At 41.4% G+C, this 20,643-nt stretch overlaps 2 protein-coding genes across 2 annotated transcripts in view; one reads left to right on the top strand and one right to left on the bottom strand.

Moving 5' to 3' along the window:
* The first annotated feature begins 4,093 nt into the window (after positions 1-4,093).
* On the top strand, positions 4,094-9,769 carry LOC111872141 (neuropeptide CCHamide-1 receptor). The gene is made up of 2 exons (XM_023865730.2): positions 4,094-4,248; positions 7,101-9,769. The coding sequence occupies exon 2, from the start codon at positions 7,101-7,103 to the stop codon at positions 8,358-8,360; it is 1,260 nt and encodes a 419-aa protein (XP_023721498.1). The 5' UTR covers positions 4,094-4,248; the 3' UTR covers positions 8,361-9,769.
* A 5,086-nt stretch (positions 9,770-14,855) lies between these two features.
* The window catches only part of LOC111872135 (calcyphosin-like protein), a 44,866-nt gene continuing 39,078 nt past the window's right edge, over positions 14,856-20,643 (bottom strand). Inside the window, exon 5 of the mRNA XM_023865720.2 lies at positions 14,856-15,136. Within this exon, the coding sequence (XP_023721488.2) occupies positions 15,035-15,136 (102 nt within the window). The 3' untranslated portion in view covers positions 14,856-15,034. The remainder of the gene's footprint in view (positions 15,137-20,643) is intronic.

Below are 20,643 nucleotides of genomic sequence, written 5' to 3'. Positions count from 1 at the left end.
TGATAACTGCAACTTTTTCCTCTTCTGATGCAGCACCTGAGAGCCCTGTCATAATCTGCTGCACCATAGTGAAGGCAACGAACATATCGTCTGTTGCATTACTCTTTACAATTTTTTCCTGCATTGACTGACCTGAAACTTTGATGTTGATTTGTTGATTCTGGGGACTTTTAGACGCCTTCGAGCTGAGGGTTGCTTCGCTTCCACCGAGCTGTGTAGAACAGAGGCGAACGTCCGCTCGGCTGTTGCATATTTGGAGAAGAACGATCTTCCTGAAGACCCTTGATTTGTCACGCGTTGGTTCTTCCTTCGCCGCAGTTCCTCCTTCGCATGACTGCAGCCACTGTAGTTGGTTGGATGTGGTGATTCCCCATCTTTCGGCTCACAGTTGTAGCATCTTGGGGTGCTCTCGGTATTCTCCTTTTCTGGGCATTCACGGTGGCAGTGACCACCCCCATACCATAGGCATCGAGGAGGCTGCCTGCAGTGGACCCAAATGTGGCCAAAACGCTGGCAGTTGTAGCACTGGGTGAGACCATTTTTTCATTTGTAAACCTCTACTTTGACAATTATGTCGCAGAGGTTGGTGATTTTGAAGATTTCCTGGGATTTATGGTTTCTCGCCAGGGTGACAAGGAAAAGGGGAAGGGATACGAGGGTGTCTCCTCCTGTCGGAGAAGGACGTTTCGCCGTCATCCGCTTGATGCTGATGACTTCGTAGCCCAGCTCCTGGAGGGCCACTGTGATGTCTTCTGGCGAGGTGTTACTCGGCAGATGCCTGATAACAGCTTTCACAGGTTTGTCTCCTTTGGTGTAAAAGGTAAAGAATGAGAGACCCTTTTGACTAAATAGGTTTTGTGTTGCTTTATAATCTGCCATATTTTTGGTTGTGATTTGGGTACCGGATGCCGTATTCCGGAAGAAGAATTCCCTTGTCGCAACAGCTTTCATTTCTGTCTGAAGGCTAAGGAGGTTAGCCTCAGAAGTTAGGATTATAGGTGGTGGTCTGCCTTTGCCAGTGTCTTCTTCTGTAGATGGCCCTTCACCACTTTCTGTTCCATCCATGGGTACGGACCTGAGCGGGGCAAAGAAATTCTTTGTTGCTACAGGCCGCGGCGTTTGGTAGACTGGGAGTGGTCTAGATCTTCCCTTTGCCTCCTTCTTGGTGCTGCTGCTGCTGCCGTCGTCAGAGTCGCTGTTTCTATTTTGACGTCTGCTGTGGGGCGCATCCCTTGTACCTTTTGTGGTTTCCGGCAGGATAGACTCCACCAGTTCCCTGTGTATTGCTCTGTAGAGTCGCAGCATTCCAGTGAACAGGGCCTTCCCGTCCAGATGTTTACATAATATTGTCTTCTCAGACTCTGCTTTTTCTATCAGGCGTTTCCAGGTATCTCCGTTGCCATTTTTCTGTGAAGAAGACTGGATGAGATGTCCTATTTTCACGAGCGCCATCCGAATTAAGTTGATCTCCTCCGTTGCATCGGGATTGTTGGCTAGTAAATTTCATGTTGCTTGTCAAAGGAAGCCAGCACGGAACGCCACCGTACCTTGCACTGAGTGGGCGCCAACAGCTCCATGCCTAAAGCCAGCTGGCCGAATTACGGCAGCACTTCAAACTTTGACCAAACGCAACAAAGTACACCACAAAAATTTCACAAATTCTCTCTGTAACGTACTAAGACTGAAATACCTTAATCTAACTCCAGTCCTAACTCTCGAATCTTACAGTACTCGACTTTATGACAGTATTTATCTGTCTTACCTTTTGTTTTACAGTGACTGAGGCTAACTGAGAACACAGTTTTTTCTTTAGGAATTAATTGCGGACAATTAATCTTGAAGCAGTTTCATTGTGGTTCTTGGTTTCTTATTATTAAAAGATTGTTTCTGTGAATACAGGTTACGTCAACCCCAAGATATAATTTTTGCCTCCAGAATTCTCAATCAAACATTTTTCACCCTTGAGTTTTCTGCTTTGCATGCTTTCCCATATCCAGTCCTTCCATGTTTTGACTGGTCTGCTGTGCCCCCTCTGTCCTTGTGAGTTCTATTATGCAAACCGTCTAGCAATTCTGCAGTCTTCTATTCACATGACATGGCCATACAATCATAATTGCCTCTCTTCTCTTACCAGTTATGTCTGTCATCGTTCCCATTTTTGTTCTGATTGTTTCATTTCTGATTCTGTCCATTTGTGTTATCCTTGCCAAATGGTTTAGATAATTCATTTCTGTAGCTATAAATTATGTCTGTGTTTCTGTTTTATTGACCATGTTTCAGCTCATTATGTTAATATACAGTATCATGTATAGCTGTTGCTATGCAACCACTGTGAGAAGGAACATGTGTTGCTTGGTAATGGCTGGTAAACACACCAACAATACGCGGGCTATTACTAAGCAACTGCTCTCTAAATGGGTTCCTACAGCAATGGATAGGCATGCAATAGTCAAAGTATTGTTGGACTATAACAACAAAAACGGTGTTTTCTATGTAGTTCATGTCCAAATGTTATAAGCAGGGTCAGTCTAGTTCTGGAGTAGTTTACCCATGTGGAGACGGGGTAGAATACCTCCACTGTGAACCTGTGAGTCGTAGGAGATGATGAAAAAGGAAGTGTCAAATCTGAGACTGTAAATATGGTCACGAGTTCCAAGGGACTTGGACCTGAGAAAGACTGCGTTGGCAAGGGCCAGCAGGATGTACAAATAACAGACCCATCCTCTCATCAGAGAGGGCATCCCACAAACAAGACCGTAACTGTCAAACAGTAATAAATATCTGGTCATGAGTCCAAGATGGGGCTCAACACCAAGACTTACTGACTGACTGACCATTAGTCGCAATGTGACTTTGGCTTTGACTGGAGTAGTCATTTGAGAGTTGTTAGGATTTCATTTGGGTGAAGTGATGTGAAGTAACCAGTTGAAATCAGCCTGTGAAGAGAAGACTAGGAGATTGGTGTGAAATGGCCGCTAACTTGGGACTCAGTTGAGTTGTCAGTTGACAAGAGTTCTGCCAGGTGAATGTGACAAGAGGACCTGAGTTTGGGAAGCTGTTGCCAGGAAACTGCTAATGAACGCTGTAATAGACTGAGGACACGAGTCCCATGTCAGTAATCTGTGAACTGTAGTACCGAGTGGTGTCTACAAGTGGTCAGTAAATCCAATATCCAATCCATACCCCACCTATAATCGCACACCCCTAAATATGTGACAATGCTTTGTACTATTGATTTGTATATAATGACACTGTTGAGTGTAAAATATTTCTATTCCACAAAATTGAATTTAGCATGCTAATACCTATTTTCGTTTCACTGATCCTTTTTTAAATTTCAAGGTCAGATGAACTATTTTTTGAACTATTGATCCTGAATACTCAAACTGTTTTAATGTTGGAATTGTATTCCTGTTGCTTTGCAGTTCCTCTGAATGATCTTTACCAACTGATTCTGTTATTTTTCATTTATTTAGAGTCCCCATTCCTCATATTCTTCGAATTTTCCCCCAATGTAATTAGCATCCTGTGTTCTAGTAACTACAACTTGGTAGTTAGAATTTTGAACGTCACCTGCCAAGAATCACTAACGCTGTGGAGTGCTGCACCCTCTCGGCACTTTATAAAATGAATGTGTGGGTACAAGCGTACATCATGACAGGACACAATAATCAAAATTACAGCAACTATGACTTGCACCAATCAATTTATTATAATACAGTGGAACCCNGAAACAACGCAGTTACCTCTTGCCTCGAGCCTGGTTTATGTATATAAAGTATACTTATAAATCTTTTGAATAAATAATTCTACTAAAATTCGAATTAATTAGTTTTGAGGAAAAATACGAAAAAAATATCAGGATTTCTGTTCATATGCCTAGTTGTTGCTGTTGCCGTTTCTGATCTTTTTCGATTGTAATCTATTCCGAACAAATCACATCCTATGTTTCTGTTCTTGAACAAATGAGGAAAAACGCCAGTGGTGCTTAGGAAGTTCCGCGAATCGTATACGAAAGGGACGTGACGTCAGTCACCACATCTGGTATTCCCAACTGCTAGGTGCAGCGTTGTGAACTTGCAGACCACGTTCTACTGGTCTGTCGCTAGAGGCCGAACAACCTGTTCTGTAACACTGCCATTTACATTTATAAAAGTATCTGTGGCTCTCATTGAGTGTTTCGTTCCGTGATATTTTACTTGCGTAACCAAGTAACTGTTGTCTTTTACACTCGACGCGTGTGTAGAGGTGAGTTGTGAAAACTGATATTCTCTCTGTAGGCTATTTAACTCCTTACATGTTACGAGCAAGATAACTCGATCAGAGACTGCTTCTGAATTGCTATAGCCTACAAAGACACTTCTGCCATTTCTTGACAAATTCATAACAATACTTACCGAAATGATAATAATCTAACATCAAAGTGCGCAAAAATAAATGATATTTTAAGTTAAAGTCAACAGAGAAAGTGTTAACGACTCCATATCAACTGCAGAGGTTAATAAGCATGGCCATGAGACTTCGCAGACGAATCAAGCGGCATTCTGAGTCAGCCCCATTTAATGGGAGGTATATTTTACAACCCCTCGATTTTGGCATTTTGTGGAATGAAAATTAATTCATTCGTTTATTTATGTTCTCGACCGCCTCAGTGTTCTGGTGCTCAAGAGTCCTGGCTACAGATCCAGAGGTCCAGGGTCGATTCCCGGCGCTACCAGATTTTCAGAGAAGTGGTGGGTCTGGAACGGGGTTCACTCAGCAACGTGAGGATAATTGAGGAGCTATTTCAAGGAAATAGCGGCTCCGGTCTAGAAAACTGAAATTAGAGGCCATGGGGATTAGTTGCGCTGACGACGCGACACCCTCTATCCGCTACAGTTGGCACTAACTTCGCCGACAAGCCGCGGTTGCTCGGTCGATATAGTTCTCTTGCGGACTACAGGCCACAGAGTTTTTTTGTTTATATTTAACAGCCCCTAGATGTTGGCATCTTGTTGAATGAAAATTAATTTTTGCTCTCTTGTTTACGTTCTCACTAATTGATAGTAATCCAAATAGGTGCAGCAATCTAAGTACAGCTTTAGGCTGCAAGCATGGACGTTGTCTGATTCTGTAATCTGACGCCTACAACGACATCGCAGGTCTCGCTGTAATTTCGTTGCGTTTATATCTTTTTTCTTTAAGCAGTATGATATCAGTGGCAGTTTTCGTTACAGTGTCGGGGGATTTAGTCTCAGCCCTTGTAGTGACAGAGGTAAAGAATACTGTAATAAGGCTAGGAGATGATTTTTCGCCACGCCCGATATATAGGTCCAGTAGCCATAACTGCCACGACGTGGTCTCAACGCGTCGTTTTTGGTAACAGGATGAAGAAAAAGACTATACTGCGCATGCTTCATCTTGTAGCTCATATGTCTTTCCTTGTTTCTTTTACGATTCTGTCGGCAAGTCAGACTGAATAGTGTCGAATTGTATGGTAACCGGGATTTCAGATCTTTCAATAGTGGATGCTATGATTGAATCCTGAATATGCGGAACGCAAAACTGTTAATTTTTTCCCCCGTAGACGCCGTAGACAGTGGCTGATCCCTGCCGGAAGGAACCGTAATACAACGGAACAGTTGTTCAGGAGCTGGGTTTCCTCAGTTCCATATATTATATGCTAAGATACTGTGTCAAAATTAGACCGGGACTGAGGTGGTTGAGGCACTGTGCCACAAGCCGGGAGGTCGCGGGTTCGATCCCGATTAGGTCATGGGATTTTTCAGTTGACCTAATCTTTCCAACTGCACTAGGCCCTGGGGTCAACTCAGGCTCTAACAGGAGTGAGTGCCAGTAATCTTCCTGGGGGTAAAGTGCGACGGGCGCGTAAGACTGACAACCTTATCGCCATCTGTGAGCCGATTGTCTAAAAAATGTAGGAGCCTCCACGGCCTGTTACAGGAATCGCTTTACCTTACATTCTTATCAATTCGCCTTACCACTCGACGCAGGAAGCGTGTAGATTCACGTGTCTTCTGAGTGTCGGAAGAATATGCTTTGCTGCGTTCATCGCAGTTGAAGACAGGAACTTCTGCTGGGACATGCGGTTGCGTTTCCGCATAACCTAACTTTCAGATAAGTATTCACATACCACATAGGATGGCTCAATTGGTTATGCTTGTGACTTATATTCGGAGGTGCATAGTTCAGTTCTCTGTCGGCATACTGACTGTCTTGCCTGAGGCCTTTGTTGCAAGTTTCAGGATAACACCTTCAGTGATTCAGTATTGAGGGGGTGGGTTTCCTCATGCACCGCGACTAATAGTCTATTGTACTTCCCCCTTTTTAATTTCTACCGTCTCCATCCCCTACCGATACTGGTGCTCGCTATCAGCCCCTTTCTGCGAGCGAGGTTTCTACCCTCTACTTGGCAGTGGTACCTAATACTTCCCCATATATCGGAGGCATTGGAAACTATTTGGGCGGGAAACTTTTTGGCCTAATTTAGCTCAGAGGCCTCCTAGAGGCATGAGGTTCTTTTACGTGCCGTAAATCTACGACACGGGACCCACGGCTTAAAGTTTCTCCCGGAGGATTTGTTCCCTGAATTTTTCCGCCCTTAAAAATTCCACGACTTCCGCCGGGTTTGAACCCGCATACCTTGGGTCATGAGGTGGGAACGTTACCCCTACGGAGGCCGCTAGGATAGCACCTTATATTATGACACAACCGTTTCCTTCCGCAACATGTCCATTTCACAGTCCAGTTACTTGATGAGTTACTGTCAGAGGTGGTAAATAAACTACAAGTAAATAAATGAATATATAAGATTCGCCACCTGCATGTATGTAGGTATTAATTACTGATACAGTGCTGTGTACAATAAGATTTTCCTTTAATAGCCACTTTTTTTTATTTTGTTCTCTCAGTAACGTGACTGGGCCTGACTGTCAAAATATCTTCCTTATAGACGTACTTTAATTTGTTTTGATTTTGAACCATAGCAATTTACAGTTCTAGGACAAACACCATAAAGCAGAAATGTACCTAGACGATGTCTAAAATACTTCTGATGCTGAAATAATTTTGTAAACAAACGATAATTTTTCTTCCCACAGATGAGCATCCTGACAATTGGATTTGTACTGCTTCTGTCATCAGGAATGTGTGAACATTCTTCTGCACACGGCAATGTCATGAATGTTTCTCGAGCTGACAATGTCCACTTTCCAAATATAAAAGACGCAACTGCCAGTGTTAAACCGTTATTAACGACTTCGGTTCACCCAGCCAACACCAATGGAAGTGATGGACAGCTACATGACGCTGACTACAACGTCACAGTGGAGTATACAGATGTGGATGAGGCATTTGAAAGGTTTCTATCGGTGAAAAGATATCTTGACCCCTCTATCATGAGCATTATTTTCATTTTTGGAGCTGTTACGAATGTTACCCTTCTTGTAATATTTGCTCGACAAGAAGACATGCGAACATGGACTAACGCATGTATCTTCACGATGGCAATTGGCGATCTTCTATCCGTTATAGTCAACATTCCACTGTTCTACGCTCTCTTAGTTTCCAATCATTGGACCGTTGGCGTCGCTCTTTGCAAGTTATTGTGGTTTTTCAGTGATTTTGCAGTTGGTTTGAGCATATTTGCAGTAACGATGCTTAGTGTACAGCGTTATTGTGGCATTGTTAACACTAATGTATATATTTATAATGGCCGTCTTGCTTTAAGGGCGCGTTTAGTATCTGGTTTCAACATTCTTCTTATTTGGATTCTGTCATTCGGTTTTGCTGTTCGAACTGCCGTCACAGCCAACGTTACGAACGATAAATGTTTCTCTAGTGCAGGATCATACGGTCCAGAATTTTCAAGGAACATAGCCTTGCTTAACCTCTTTGTGTTTTGTATCATTCCACTGTCTGTGATTGCTGTATTCTATGGGCTGACTGCCTGTCATCTGATTGAAAGTGCACGAGAGATGCCGGGTGAAGCATCCGTTTCACAAAGGAAAATAATACATGCTCGAAAGAAAGGAGCAAAGGTCGTACTTGCTCTCACTGCTGTGTTTTTTGTAAGTTACTTACCATGGTATTTATGGCAGGTTGTGTTCTTCTGGGGAGGTTATGGCAGCGACTATAAGATTACTACGTACACCTATACTTTCTTGTATTATTTTTTCTTTGGAAATTTGTGTTTCAATCCCATAGCACTTTACTGTGTGAGCAGTACTTTTAGAAGATATTTCAATCAGTACTTGTTTTGTACTCGTAAGTTTAACACGATACTTGAGGACGAAAACCCCCCGTCTGTAAAAGGTAAATCCACTTTTTTTACATCATCAACGAACATTACATCGCAGTAGCCCAATGTTTGCTTCACAAGATAATGGGTATCAAAAAATTAGATTTTAGATTATCACTGCAATGAATACTAAATTAAGCGCAAATTGGGAAGATGAAGGAGAGGAGAACAGTAAACTAGAGACAGCAAAGAGGAATGTACAGGGTGAACCAGGACCTCTGCGACCAATTCTGAGGAGCGATAGATCTCACCGAGAGAATATTTTTTTTTGTCAAGCAGCAAATGTTCTATGACACGTCGTTTATGAGCTACACGACATTGAAGAGAAGAGACGTATTAGGTGGCATTTACAATTACGAAATGAATTATTAATTTATTTCTTCGAGTACCTTTGCGGACAGTCTACAGAAGGTGTTCAAAGTGTCTACCCTGAATCTGATTACATTAATTACACCCTCATAGCAGTGACTGTCGGACTCTGTCCAACATTTGAGATCTGTTGAATTTGTTCAAAAGCAACGCGTTCCTCTCTGGAGTCGTACACGGCACTCTTCACATGACCCCAAAGAAAAATTTAGGGACATTAAGTCGAGTGATCGCGTTGACCACGCAAATAAAAAACGTCCATTCTCGATGGATTATACCAAGTAATTGCTAGCGTAGTCGACTGCCTACACCGACGAACTGTAGGGGGCGAGGAAAAGGAGTAAATTGGTGCAACATTGTAAACATAATCATCAACATAAACAGATTCGAAGTGTACATGTACCTACCCGATAAGCTTCAGACGGGTGCATTACTCCTAAGCGACGCGTCGAAATTACGGGTTGCTTGACAAAAACTGATCATCCCTGAGATCTATCGCTACTCAGAGTTTGTCGCAGAGGTCCTGGTTCACTCTGTACGAGTATATATAAAAAAATGAAAGTGACTTCACACTGCAACGGCCGGATATTACACGATGTGCAGTCTCGCACAGTTGTGTGTAATAAACTCAACGACAACAGCAAATTTTTATTTATTTATATTCAGTGCTTTACTAGAAGATAAGTATTTCTCTTCATTATAGTATACTAATATTAAGTCACATTTATCATAACCTAATTTGTTAACAAATATGAACTTAAATTATGAAACACTACCTGAATAAACTTCGACTATTAAAATTTTAAATCATAATTACTCAAGGACGCTTCTGAGTATCTTTCATTAAAATGTTCATGGTCAGGAACTTCTGGGTTATGAACAGTAAAAAAACAATTACACATAAATTAGTTCCTTGATTATATCATTCTAATTGGTTTTCTGATGCCGGAATATTTTGTAATTTTTTTTTTTAAATTTCTTTAACATAACCTGTTATCATCATCTTTGTAAATACGAGTATATGTTCAGTGTCCCTACCTCGACAGATGCATACTACACATTTTAATGTTATAAATACTTTCCACATAAATTCCAAAACCACAAGATGAAGCTGCATCCTCTGTGCACAGGAACCCAACGGACTGGTTCACAAAGATGTTCTGGTGCTAAGACAGGTTCAGAATCACAAATTATATATTGATATCTTAACATTCTATCAGTGTTTTTTAATTTTAAAATGATGTCCTTTTGGGCATGGTCTGCACACGCGGGTCATATATTTTTTACAGTTTTTAGTCTGTTTTCTTTAGCATATTTTAGGCACCTTTTAGAAAAATATTATGTACGTCTGTCAATTTGTGTTTTTTCATTTAAACATTTTCAACAATAATGGCAATTGCCTTTAGCTTCTGTGAAATACAATAATTCCATATTTTTTCATATAATTTTTACAAGTTATAGTATAAAGGGTAACAGTATTTTTCATTTCAGTTTCTCATTTTATAACGAAATATTGCTATGCTAATTGTATCTTGACTCTCAAATTTAGAGATGCCCTGTACTTTTAATGAAAAAATTAATATGTTGTAAATTTAGTTAATTTTTGTACTGCTGGCATTTTGTAACTCTTTCTGGATCACTTTTGAAAAAACGTAATTCTAATAAAACAGGCCACAGAAAACGTTTATTGCCTATGCTATTTACATTTATAAAAAATTTCTTTTGTTTATCCATCTGGACAATTTTATATGAGAATTTACTCTTAAAGGAGTATGCTTGATAATATTATGTCTAATAATAATATTTCTACTCTTTGAAATACCCAAGCGGAGCCTTTATCTTGTAATTCATCACTTCTTGCTTTAAAGATATCCTTCTAGGATTATACTTTTTTAATTGAAATTTATAAACCATTTATCTTCCTAAATTTCTAAAAGCACATTCCAATTCTGAATTAAACTTTCTATTTTCTTGTATATTTAATACGATACTTAGTTCTTATATTGATTCCATAATTTTCTATATATAATTTTTCTTCATTATTCATACATATTCATACATTATTAACCTTCCTTTATAAGCACTTTCTATTGAATATAATCATGTTCTCTGTTATGTCTGGCTTTATGTAAGTTTATAGACTTTTCCTTGATATTGTGACATGGATGGCGCAACGGGAAGTTGGGGTCGCGTGAACTCTGGGGTCTCGCGAGTGACGTCACATACCCCCACTCCTTCCATCAGTACGCAACGCTCGGTGGGCGCCCCTCCCCCGCGGTGACGTGGCAGAGGAGCGGCTGTGTTGTTACCAAGGGATACCGCCGTTGCTATGCAACAATAAACAACTCTCGATAGCGTTGCCAGCAACATCTGTAAACACGGCTACTAGGCAAGAAGGAAGCGAGGCGTTTTCCCGTTGTCTGGCTGAGGGTTTATAAGAGAAGTGCACTGCCTAATAAGTGAGTGAAACCCGTGTGGAGGCGGGGTCGAATACCTCCATCGTGACCCTGTGATTCGTAGGAGGCGACGAAAAGGGAAGTCTCAAATCTGAGACAATAAAATATGGTCGTGAGTACCAAGGAACTCGGATCCGAGAAAGACTGCGCTGGTAAGGATCAGCAGCATATACTCGTACAAAAGGCAGACCCATCCTCTCGTCAGAGATGGTGCCCCACAGAAACAAGACCGTAACTGTCATACAATAATAAATATCTGGTCATGAGCTCCCGATGGGGCTCGACACCAAGACTTACTGACTGGCTGACCGTCAGTCGCAATGTGACCTGGAGTTGCACTAAGAAGTGAGTTAAAATGTAGCAGCCGCCGAAGTCAGTTGTATCGAGTGCATGGCAGAGACTACAGTATAAGTAATTGTGATACTGCAGATGGCAGTAATTGGGAAACTGTAAATTGTGTGATTGTAAGATGCGAGTGTTCAATAAATTCGCCATATCCAATACGGCGTGAAGTTACCTGTCGCGTCACATACCCAACACGTGACAATATGTTCTACAGTCTACATATTTTACTTTATATATCTGACCACTCACCTCAACCTATGGCCGAGGTCAAGAAAGCGTGGGTCTACACATCCACTCTCCCATGTGTCTTCATGTCATAGTGCTTAATTAGTTAAGCACAAGGACTTCACTTTTACTTACTGTTAGAGCATCTTCAAATGGAATTATCTGAGCCAAATTCTTATTTTTCCCTTCATGTTGAAATTGTTGTTCTGTTTCTACAATTTTTCTTATAAATCTTCGTTCCTGTAACTTTTAATATACTTTGTATACATGTTTTGTAATAATATTTAATTCTGGCAGTTTCAAATGCCAGAATTATACACTATGGTTATTATCCACCAGTTACTAAAATAAATTTTTCATTAAAGTATTTAAATTAATTTACCTAGATTTTTCTACATTAACTTTCTGATTTCTCGTATTATCTCCTTTTTACAATTATTACAGACACAAACCCCACTTTGCCCTTTTATGCTTGTGGAGACTGTCTATTATTTAACATCTAAACAGACAGAATACCTTACTTTCCTCCATTTCTTTATTACAGTTTTTTACATAACAGACTGCTTGAACAGGTACTGAGAGAGGCAAAGGGTATTCCGAAATAGACATTCAAACCTTTTAATATGTGTAGAGTTGTTTCCGGAATATCTTAGGAAAAATATTCCATTCTCATAATTCGAACTGTGCTAGAAACCTCGGCCATTGAATGAATTGGAATTCCTTGATTTGTATTCAAATTTTCAATCTGCATTAATTTTGTTCATGACTATCATGGAGATGCAGATCTGTCAGTCACAGGGACGCTACTATTTCTCAGTCGATTGCTGCAGCAGTTCCTAACTCGGGGTCGTTTTGGAATGAGTTCTTGCAGTTTTCTCAGTACCACTCGTCGCAATATTTGTATTGTCCCACAAAATGTTTTATAGGCGAAAATCCATTGCGAGATGGTATTTAATGTTTCTTGCAGTGAAGTGTGCAAATGTTGAGTGATAGTTTATAGTGTAGGAGTGAGGTTCTACTGTTGCTGAAGTAAATTTTAAGTTTTTATGGAAATTCAAAGTTCCTAATTCAGACTGTGCTAGAAATCTTGGTCGACAGACAAAGTTTGGGAGGTTGATAACGTTCGCAAATATTTTATCGACTTCTACAGTTTTTTGAGAGTTTTTCACTGTTTTTGAGTGAATTTGTACTGTTACAAATCTCTCATTCTCAAGTGTGCTTGAAGTTGTAATGTCTGTACTACTGAAAATTGCTAACTTTAATATAACATAAGCGCTTGACCAGTGTTAGTGGCGGCTCGTAGGTTAAGGGCTATCATCGATCGCTCGAACACTTGGATCATGATTTCGAATCCCACTCGGAGAATGGATATGTATTTTCTTGTGTAGGTAGAAGGCTTCCAATAGGCCAGTGTCTGTCTAGGATTCTTACAAACCATCTGTAAGATTCCTAGCTTCAGAAGTTAACTCTCAATGGGAAGCAGGCCAAAGGGACTAATTCGTAAAAGTAGGAAAATGAGTGTAAATTCTTTGAAATTCCATCAGTCATGATTGGTCTAAAAATATGAATAAATTAGAAGCGACCGCTTTGCAGTTGTCATGAGAGCGGTCTCTGGTGTCTTGATGGGAAAATACTGTAATGGCAGACGTTAGCTGAACGTGAAGCTTACTTTGCAAATGGTAACTCTTCTCCTTAGGATTTAAACTCGTGTATCTATGTACGAAGACAACGTGGATCTGCTGAGGGAGTCGGCCGCAATACAGCCAGAGCCTGAGGCAAAAGTACAAGGACGAGATATATATAAAAATGGGTGGCATCCGAAGAACAGAAAATTTTTGCGGTTATAAATCTCCCATTCTCAAGTGCGCTTGAAAATGTTTGTGGAAGAAATTTCGGTGTCAAGACGGTATAAAGGATTCACAGAAGGGATGTACGAGTATTATCTAAACTAAAACATTTCGTTTCTGGAAAGACATAAACCTAAAACCGAGCCAAACAGATTAGTCTATACGATTTCTATGGCCAGATTTATAGTTGTGGAGGTCCCAGGTGCAACCAATATGGGGAGGAACAACAAATTTAGTTTATGAAAACTTGTGTTGTTCTTACTAATTATAACAACCAGAAACACAATGCAACTTCCCATGATTGTAGGGAAGCAAATGTCTCAATAAAATCTGTGGGTCCTATTTTTATTTTGTGGAGGTCCCGAGGCGACTGACTCTGTGTTTGCCCCTTAAATCCGTCCTTGAGGGTTCCGATGTTAAATCCAAACAAGAAAATAGTATTCATAAAAAGTTGTGATCGAATGATTACAGTCCTTTGATCGAGACTAGATATTTCCAACAGATCGAACTCAGTGGGATCTTTTCTCCCCTTACTTACATCCGATGATGAAAATTGGCCCAGTTTCCGAAACTGTATATATCAAATATACCCCAGACAATGGACTGTGCCTAACATAATGTGACGTGACGCCTGAAAGTCGGAATAGTGGAGCCAGAGGATACGTACGTACATTGCTACTCAAAGGCTCGGTAAACACATTTCCGCGACAACGCCCAACAATTGTTGAGACCGTGTTTTCCGTTGGGTCCGCACCGGACTTGGACTTGATTACTTAAGGACTATGACCTCAAGTGTTTAGTTGAAAAAAAATAATGGTCGTGAGTCTCAAGGGGCTTGTCGCCAAGACGAACTGATTGGCGGTAAACCGCCAGTGGTAAAGTAACTCCGACCCTGTACGCATGTTCATAAGAGACAACCCCATCTTCTTGTAAGAGAGGATGTTACATAAGGACTGACCGCAAGGGTTCAGTCGAAAAAAATCTCTGGTCGTGAGTTTCAAGGGGCGTGACGCCAAGATAAACTGATTAGCGGCAAACCGCCAGTCATAAAATAACTCTGATTTTGACTTTGACTTTGAGGGTTGGCAGTTCAGTTGCCAAGAAAAGAGTTAAGTTGTGAAGAGAAGACTTAGAGTGTGTGCTGCAGTTACAGTGAGACTAGTATAATTACTGTGTTAAAACCCGTTGCCAGGATACCACTAGTGAAGACTGAGAAGACTAGTTTGTGCGTATAACAGTGAACTGTAAATTGTGAAAATAGCGATAGGGTTATAGCTGTTTGTAGTACAACCTGTAAGTGGTCAATAAATCGAGTCATTAATCCAAACCCCGTCTATAATCACATCCATACACACGTGACAATACTATACTCGTACACATAAAGTATCAACCTTTGTCACAAGGCTTTAATGAATCATTCAGACCTCTTAAAATGAATCTGTTCTATTGAGGCATGTTTCTGTTTTTGAAACTGAAAATACTGTGCTATATTACACTTATAGATTAAACGCATGGCGGATCATGAGATCGAAGTACCCGTCATCGTCGATACTGGCACTCAAACCGGCATAGTAGTTCGTGAACTCCTCCTCTGTCACCTGCAACATAAAAGGATTTCATCAACATGTCTCTATGTTAAGTGGATCGTAACGTTGCTATGTAAAATTATGAGTACGCATGCGCTGGTTGCAAATAGTAGTAATTCTCCCTGTAGGTGGATCTGCAAACAGCCATCGGCCATCAGATGTTATTTTCATGAAAAATGGTTGCGTACGAGAGATTCTCGAAACCTGAATTTTGCATCTTTATATTACTGAATTATGCGTGTGTAAAGAAGCGCGGACGGCTACCTTCTCTGTCCTTTAATGTGTTCTCTGCATGAAGAATATGGAATTAACCTATAATAGCAAAGAGTATCCACCATGCATTTCAAATTTTCAGTAGAGTTAGGTAAAAACTGGTATCAGACGATCTGTATTAAATTTCTTGGGCTGACTTCGTTTCGTGTCACTCAGCTGTAAAGCCAGCTTCATACAAATCCCAAACCAAATTTTCGAAATTCTTCGCCGTACAATTAATTTACGGCAGAAAATGTGACGCACATTCTTGTGTGTGTGTGTGTGTGTGTACATAATGTATTGTAATGATATTGTAGTGTGGAAAGCCGTTGCTATGCAATAGACGAATAAACAACGGTGTTATGCAACCCGTTTCTAGGCAACGGCGCGGTAAACATGCATCTGCAACAATACTGTTACTATTGAAAACGGTGTTTCATACTTGATCCTTGCCGAGTAGTTGTACGTATATAGTGCAAAATGTAGAATTTTCAGTAACATAAGGCCAAGCATATTCATAAGAGACAACACCATCTCGTCAGAGAGACGTTACATAAGGGCTATTACCGCAAGGGCTCAGTCAAAAAAAAAAAAGATTTCTGATCGTGAGTCTTAAGGGGGCCAGTCGTAAAGTCACTCTGACTCTGACCAATCAGTTGAAAGTCAGCCTGTGATGAGAAGACTAGGAGGTTGGGGTCAAATGGCCGCCAGCCTGGGAGTTAGTTGTCAGTTGAGAGGCTGTGAAGATAGAACCTGAGCGCGTGAAACCAAGAATCTCCACTCTAAGAAGCCGTTACCAGGGAACGGCCGATGAAGACACAGCAGGCTGAAAAAGAAGGCTTAGCGAATGCTGTAGCGATTTGTAAAGTGTGGAGATTAGCGACTGCGCTGTAATTACTTGTAGTTCCGAGTGCTGCGTATAAGTGGTCAATAAATCCATTCACCATTTCCATACCCCGTCTATAGACACACTTCAATCATGACAATATGATAGCTCTGAAATTACGCAACTTCACGTTACCATAGCAACGACATGTCGAGCGTTAACTCGTAGCATGAGCATAAGTTTCTGTGAATATTAACAATACGAGTATTTCCATGCGGATATTTGAAGAGTAGTAAATGATACGGTTCGCAATTGGCTATTATGCATGTTATTCGTGGGAGATGGTTTTAAACGTTGGCCTCGACTTATCATACATTAACATGTAGGGCTGTAAAGGAATGCGGAAGAAAGCAAGGGGGGATAAGTAGTACGAAAATTTACAAAATTAACAAGTGATGAGACTGCCCTTTGAATTCTCACCAGGTGTTACACTGGTCTGTATTTCGATTTATAAGTTTCATTTGAAACATCGAGGTTGTATGTATAGAATGTCCAGAGCGTGAATCTAGGATTCTAGCAAGCTGCGTTTGGTTAACAACTACACATACTGAAATAAGAAAAAATATCAGTGAAATATCGATTAACAAAATAAATTTGTGGCATTTGTAAATTGGTATGTGGTGCGGTATATTTCATAACAGATTTATAGGTCCTTTTCTATTTATTGAATCCACGATCACTGAAAACATCTATTTCTTTACTGTAGCACGTACACAATTGCTAAGTAATGACTCTGTAAACAACGGCCGATGCTAGACAATGGCCGAAACGGATTCGTAACGCGCTCAAATGGAGTAACTGGGAAACGGCGTTCTGTATGCGCCCCGCGCGACAGCTATGTGATGCAGCAACTGTTTTCTGTGCGGTCCATGTCGAGGTGTTACAAACAGGACAAGTTTAGAGTTTAGTTAGTTGTGAGACAGTCGCCAGCCAGTAAGGACATGAACACTGAAGCTGAGGAAGCTTTGGCGTTGGAAGCATTTATCAGGCTACAACCGGTGAAGATACAGCTGTAGTGAATTGTAGAGTGTGTGAATTAGCGATAGAGCTATATTCGCTGTAGTTACATTCTGTAAGTGTTCAATAAATCCAATTACCGATCCAAACCCCGTCTATAGCCACTCATACTCTTGACAATATGGTGTAGAACTTCGCTGTCGGAAAAACAAAGTTGAATATCTTCATCGTACCGCCTGGTAACACCTGCATTATTGATGATGCACTCAGTGTGTGTGTGTGTGTGTGTGTGTGTTCCTGGGCATTGATTGGATGGGGAGAGGATACCCGATTACTTAGCTTCCAAGACTGATCAGACTTGATGCCTCGTTGCTTTTCTTGTGGGGTTATGTCAGAACCGTCATGTATGGGGATGTACAAGGCATGCGGGCAACTTAAGACGAACTTGAAGCGTGGATTTCTGCGTCTGTTGAAACTAACTCCAGAGATGCTCAGGTGTGTACGGGCTAGGATCCGTTAGCTGTTAGACATAAAACGTGCCACATAAAGAGAGCACAGTCCGTGTCCAGACCTGGCCTTTAGGATGCGAGCCAAGAAGTACGGAAAGAAATCTCTGAGCAGTGGTTGCAACTTCATTGCGTGTCGGAGGAAAGGGGGGACGTGTCGTGCTCTAATTAAGGCCTTGTTCCTACAGTCCTTATTTCATTTAGTGGTAAAGGTAAATTCGTCCCTGTGCACAATTAATTAAGCACTACTCCATGATGGCATATGAGGGAGTGGATGTATAGATCCGCATTTTATTGACCTCGGCACTAGTTTGAGGTGCTTCAGGACCCGGCCGCTTTACTCCCGGAGAAAGAGCCCCCGGTACCCATTGGATAGGAAGCTGAGTGAGTCTCACAGCCGGTCTGGACGACGTGGAGAAGAGAAAATTCTGACCCTACCGGGATTAGAACTCTTCCAGCCCGTAGCCAGTCGCCATACTGACTACGCTTTTCCGGTTCCCTCACTGAGTTATGTAACTAATTTTTTTGGAGCTGTGCCCTTCTTGAGAAGCCTCCAATTGTGCAGCTACTCAAGAACTTCCCAGCATTTATGGAACCCGAAGGTTCATTACCGTGTTCACAAGAGCCCTCCACTAGTGCCTATCCTGAGCCAGATCGATTCAGTCCATAGCACCCCCACCTTAGCTCTGTAAGATTCATTCTAACATTGTCCACCCACTTACATCTTGGTCTTTCTAGTTGTCTCTTTCCCTATGGCTTTCCCACCAATATTCTATATGCATTCCTCTTCTCCCCCATTCGTGCTACATGCCATGCTCATCTCATCCACCTTGACTTGATCATTCTAATTATGTCTGGCGAGGAGTACAAATCTGAAGCTCTTCATTGTGTAGTTTTCTCAAATATCCCGTCACTTCATATCTCATTGATTTATGTAAGGAACGTAAATTCGCGAAGAAACTGTTTTAAAATATGTGCATTCGACTTGGGAGTACTATTGTCCCATTCTTCCTTCGTTCAAGCCTTGAGAACCTTTGTAAATATCTGAAGACTGCCTGGTAAGGGAATTTGGACATGTTGACAGTAACGGAAAATGTTTTGTTAGTTTCACACGTGGAAATGTAAAGCTCCAAACTCAATGCTAAATGCACAGTTACCCTCTACCTTCCGACTTACAGAATAGCTGCGGTCCCAAAACCGCCAGCGTTATTAATTTTTCGGGTTCACTGCTTGTTATTTTCATGGAAATTACATTATTCAATTACTTTTAATTCAGTTTAGCATGTTATGCATCAATCTTTACACGAACTAGGAATTCAGATGTGCAAATGCTCATACCCACGATCACCGGCCTATAGCAATATTTAAAGGATTTACTCGTAAGATTCCGAACAATCTACGTTAGCAACGCCATCTCTTTTCGCGCCTTCGTTTAATGCTCGCGTGTAAGACCGATACCAAAACATAAAGAGTAAACCCAAAATGTCACCAAATCGGATCTTTAACTCCAGTTCCCTCGAAAAGTGCTTTGAAATTAATAAGTTCACCTTTAAATTCTCAGCGTGCCCCCTCTAATTGATTCACGAAAAAGCTGATGAACCAAAGAGACCAAGAAAGAAACCGAACTAACTGGACCACAACCAACAGAAACCGACTATTCCAGGCCGCTATACAAGTAATTCAGGTAATGCCTGGTACCATTCAGTTAAGAACCCTTGTCTTCTCGTCTGCTGTACAAAACCGTAGAATTGGGATGTACAAAACTATAATTTTGCCTTTGGTTTTGTACGGGTGTGACATTAAGAGCAGAGACTCAGGTTGTCTGAGGAGAACATTTGGACCGAAGAGAGAAGAAGTGACGGGAGGTTGGAGAAAACTGCATAATGAGGGGGTTCATAACTTGTACTCATAATTAGATGATCAAGCCAGTGAGGATAAGATGGGCAGGGCATGAAGACGAAGAGGAAGACATAGGATTTTGGTGGGATAACTATAAAGAAAAAGTACCACTCGGAAGATTTACACGTAGACTGGAGTATAATATTAAAATGGATCTCAGAGGAATGGGATGGGGTGATATAGACTGGATTGATGTGGCTCAGGATAGGGACCTGTGGAGGAATTTTGTGAACACGGTTATGAACCCTCAGTTTTCATAAAATGTCGGAAAGTTTTTTAGTAGCTGTGCGACTGGTAATTCCTCAAGAAGAACTCAACTCCATGGAGCTGGTTAGTATATAACGCAGGCACCAGACACGTAACTGGAGTCGCTTCAGCCCAGTTCCCATCGTCAGAGGTTTTTAACAATACTCCTCTGTCTTCATCAAACTTCTTCAGCTGTAATCTCGAGACACCATCGCACTCCCGTCCGGTAACCGCTTTTGTGGGCCAGAACTTTCTCACGTGTGTGTCAAGGTCAGTACCATTAGCGTGGGCAGAAACTGCTGTCCAATTATTGATCCCACTGGAGACTTGCCCTCAGGCCCGAGGAAAGCAATGCGTAATATTCAAAACTTTCGTGAAGGCGGAAAGCAGCAAGGTGTTTCGAAAAGAGCTCGGCCTGCTATCTTATTGCATAGACTTCTAGTCGTAATAAACAAAAAACAAACTCCGTGGCCTGTAGTCAGCAAGCGAACTATACCGACCGCCACTTGTCGGTGAAGTTAGTTCCAACTTTTGCGGACAGAAGATGTCACGTGGTCAGCGCAACGAATCCCCATGGGCGTTAATTTCGGTTTTCTAGACCGGAGCCGATATTTCCTTGAAATAGCTCCTCAGTTATCCTCACGAAGCTGAGTGGACCCCGTTCCTGACCCACTACTTCTCAGAAAATCTGGTAGCGCTGGGACTCGAACCCGGGACCTCTGGATCTGTAGCCAGGAACTCTGGCTACTAGATCACAGAGGCGGTCAATAATA

This window comes from Cryptotermes secundus, unplaced genomic scaffold (assembly GCF_002891405.2).
Source record: "Cryptotermes secundus unplaced genomic scaffold, Csec_1.0 scaffold470, whole genome shotgun sequence".
Classification (NCBI taxonomy): Eukaryota; Metazoa; Arthropoda; class Insecta; order Blattodea; family Kalotermitidae; genus Cryptotermes; species Cryptotermes secundus.
The sequence above is the reverse complement of the archived record's forward strand: the minus strand, read 5'-3'. Positions and strand labels throughout refer to the sequence as shown.

What these genes read in the sequence shown, in the direction of transcription:
- LOC111872141 (XM_023865730.2), top strand. Translation starts at nt 7,101, where the DNA reads ATGAGCATCCTGACAATTGGATTTGTACTGCTTCTGTCATCAGGAATG.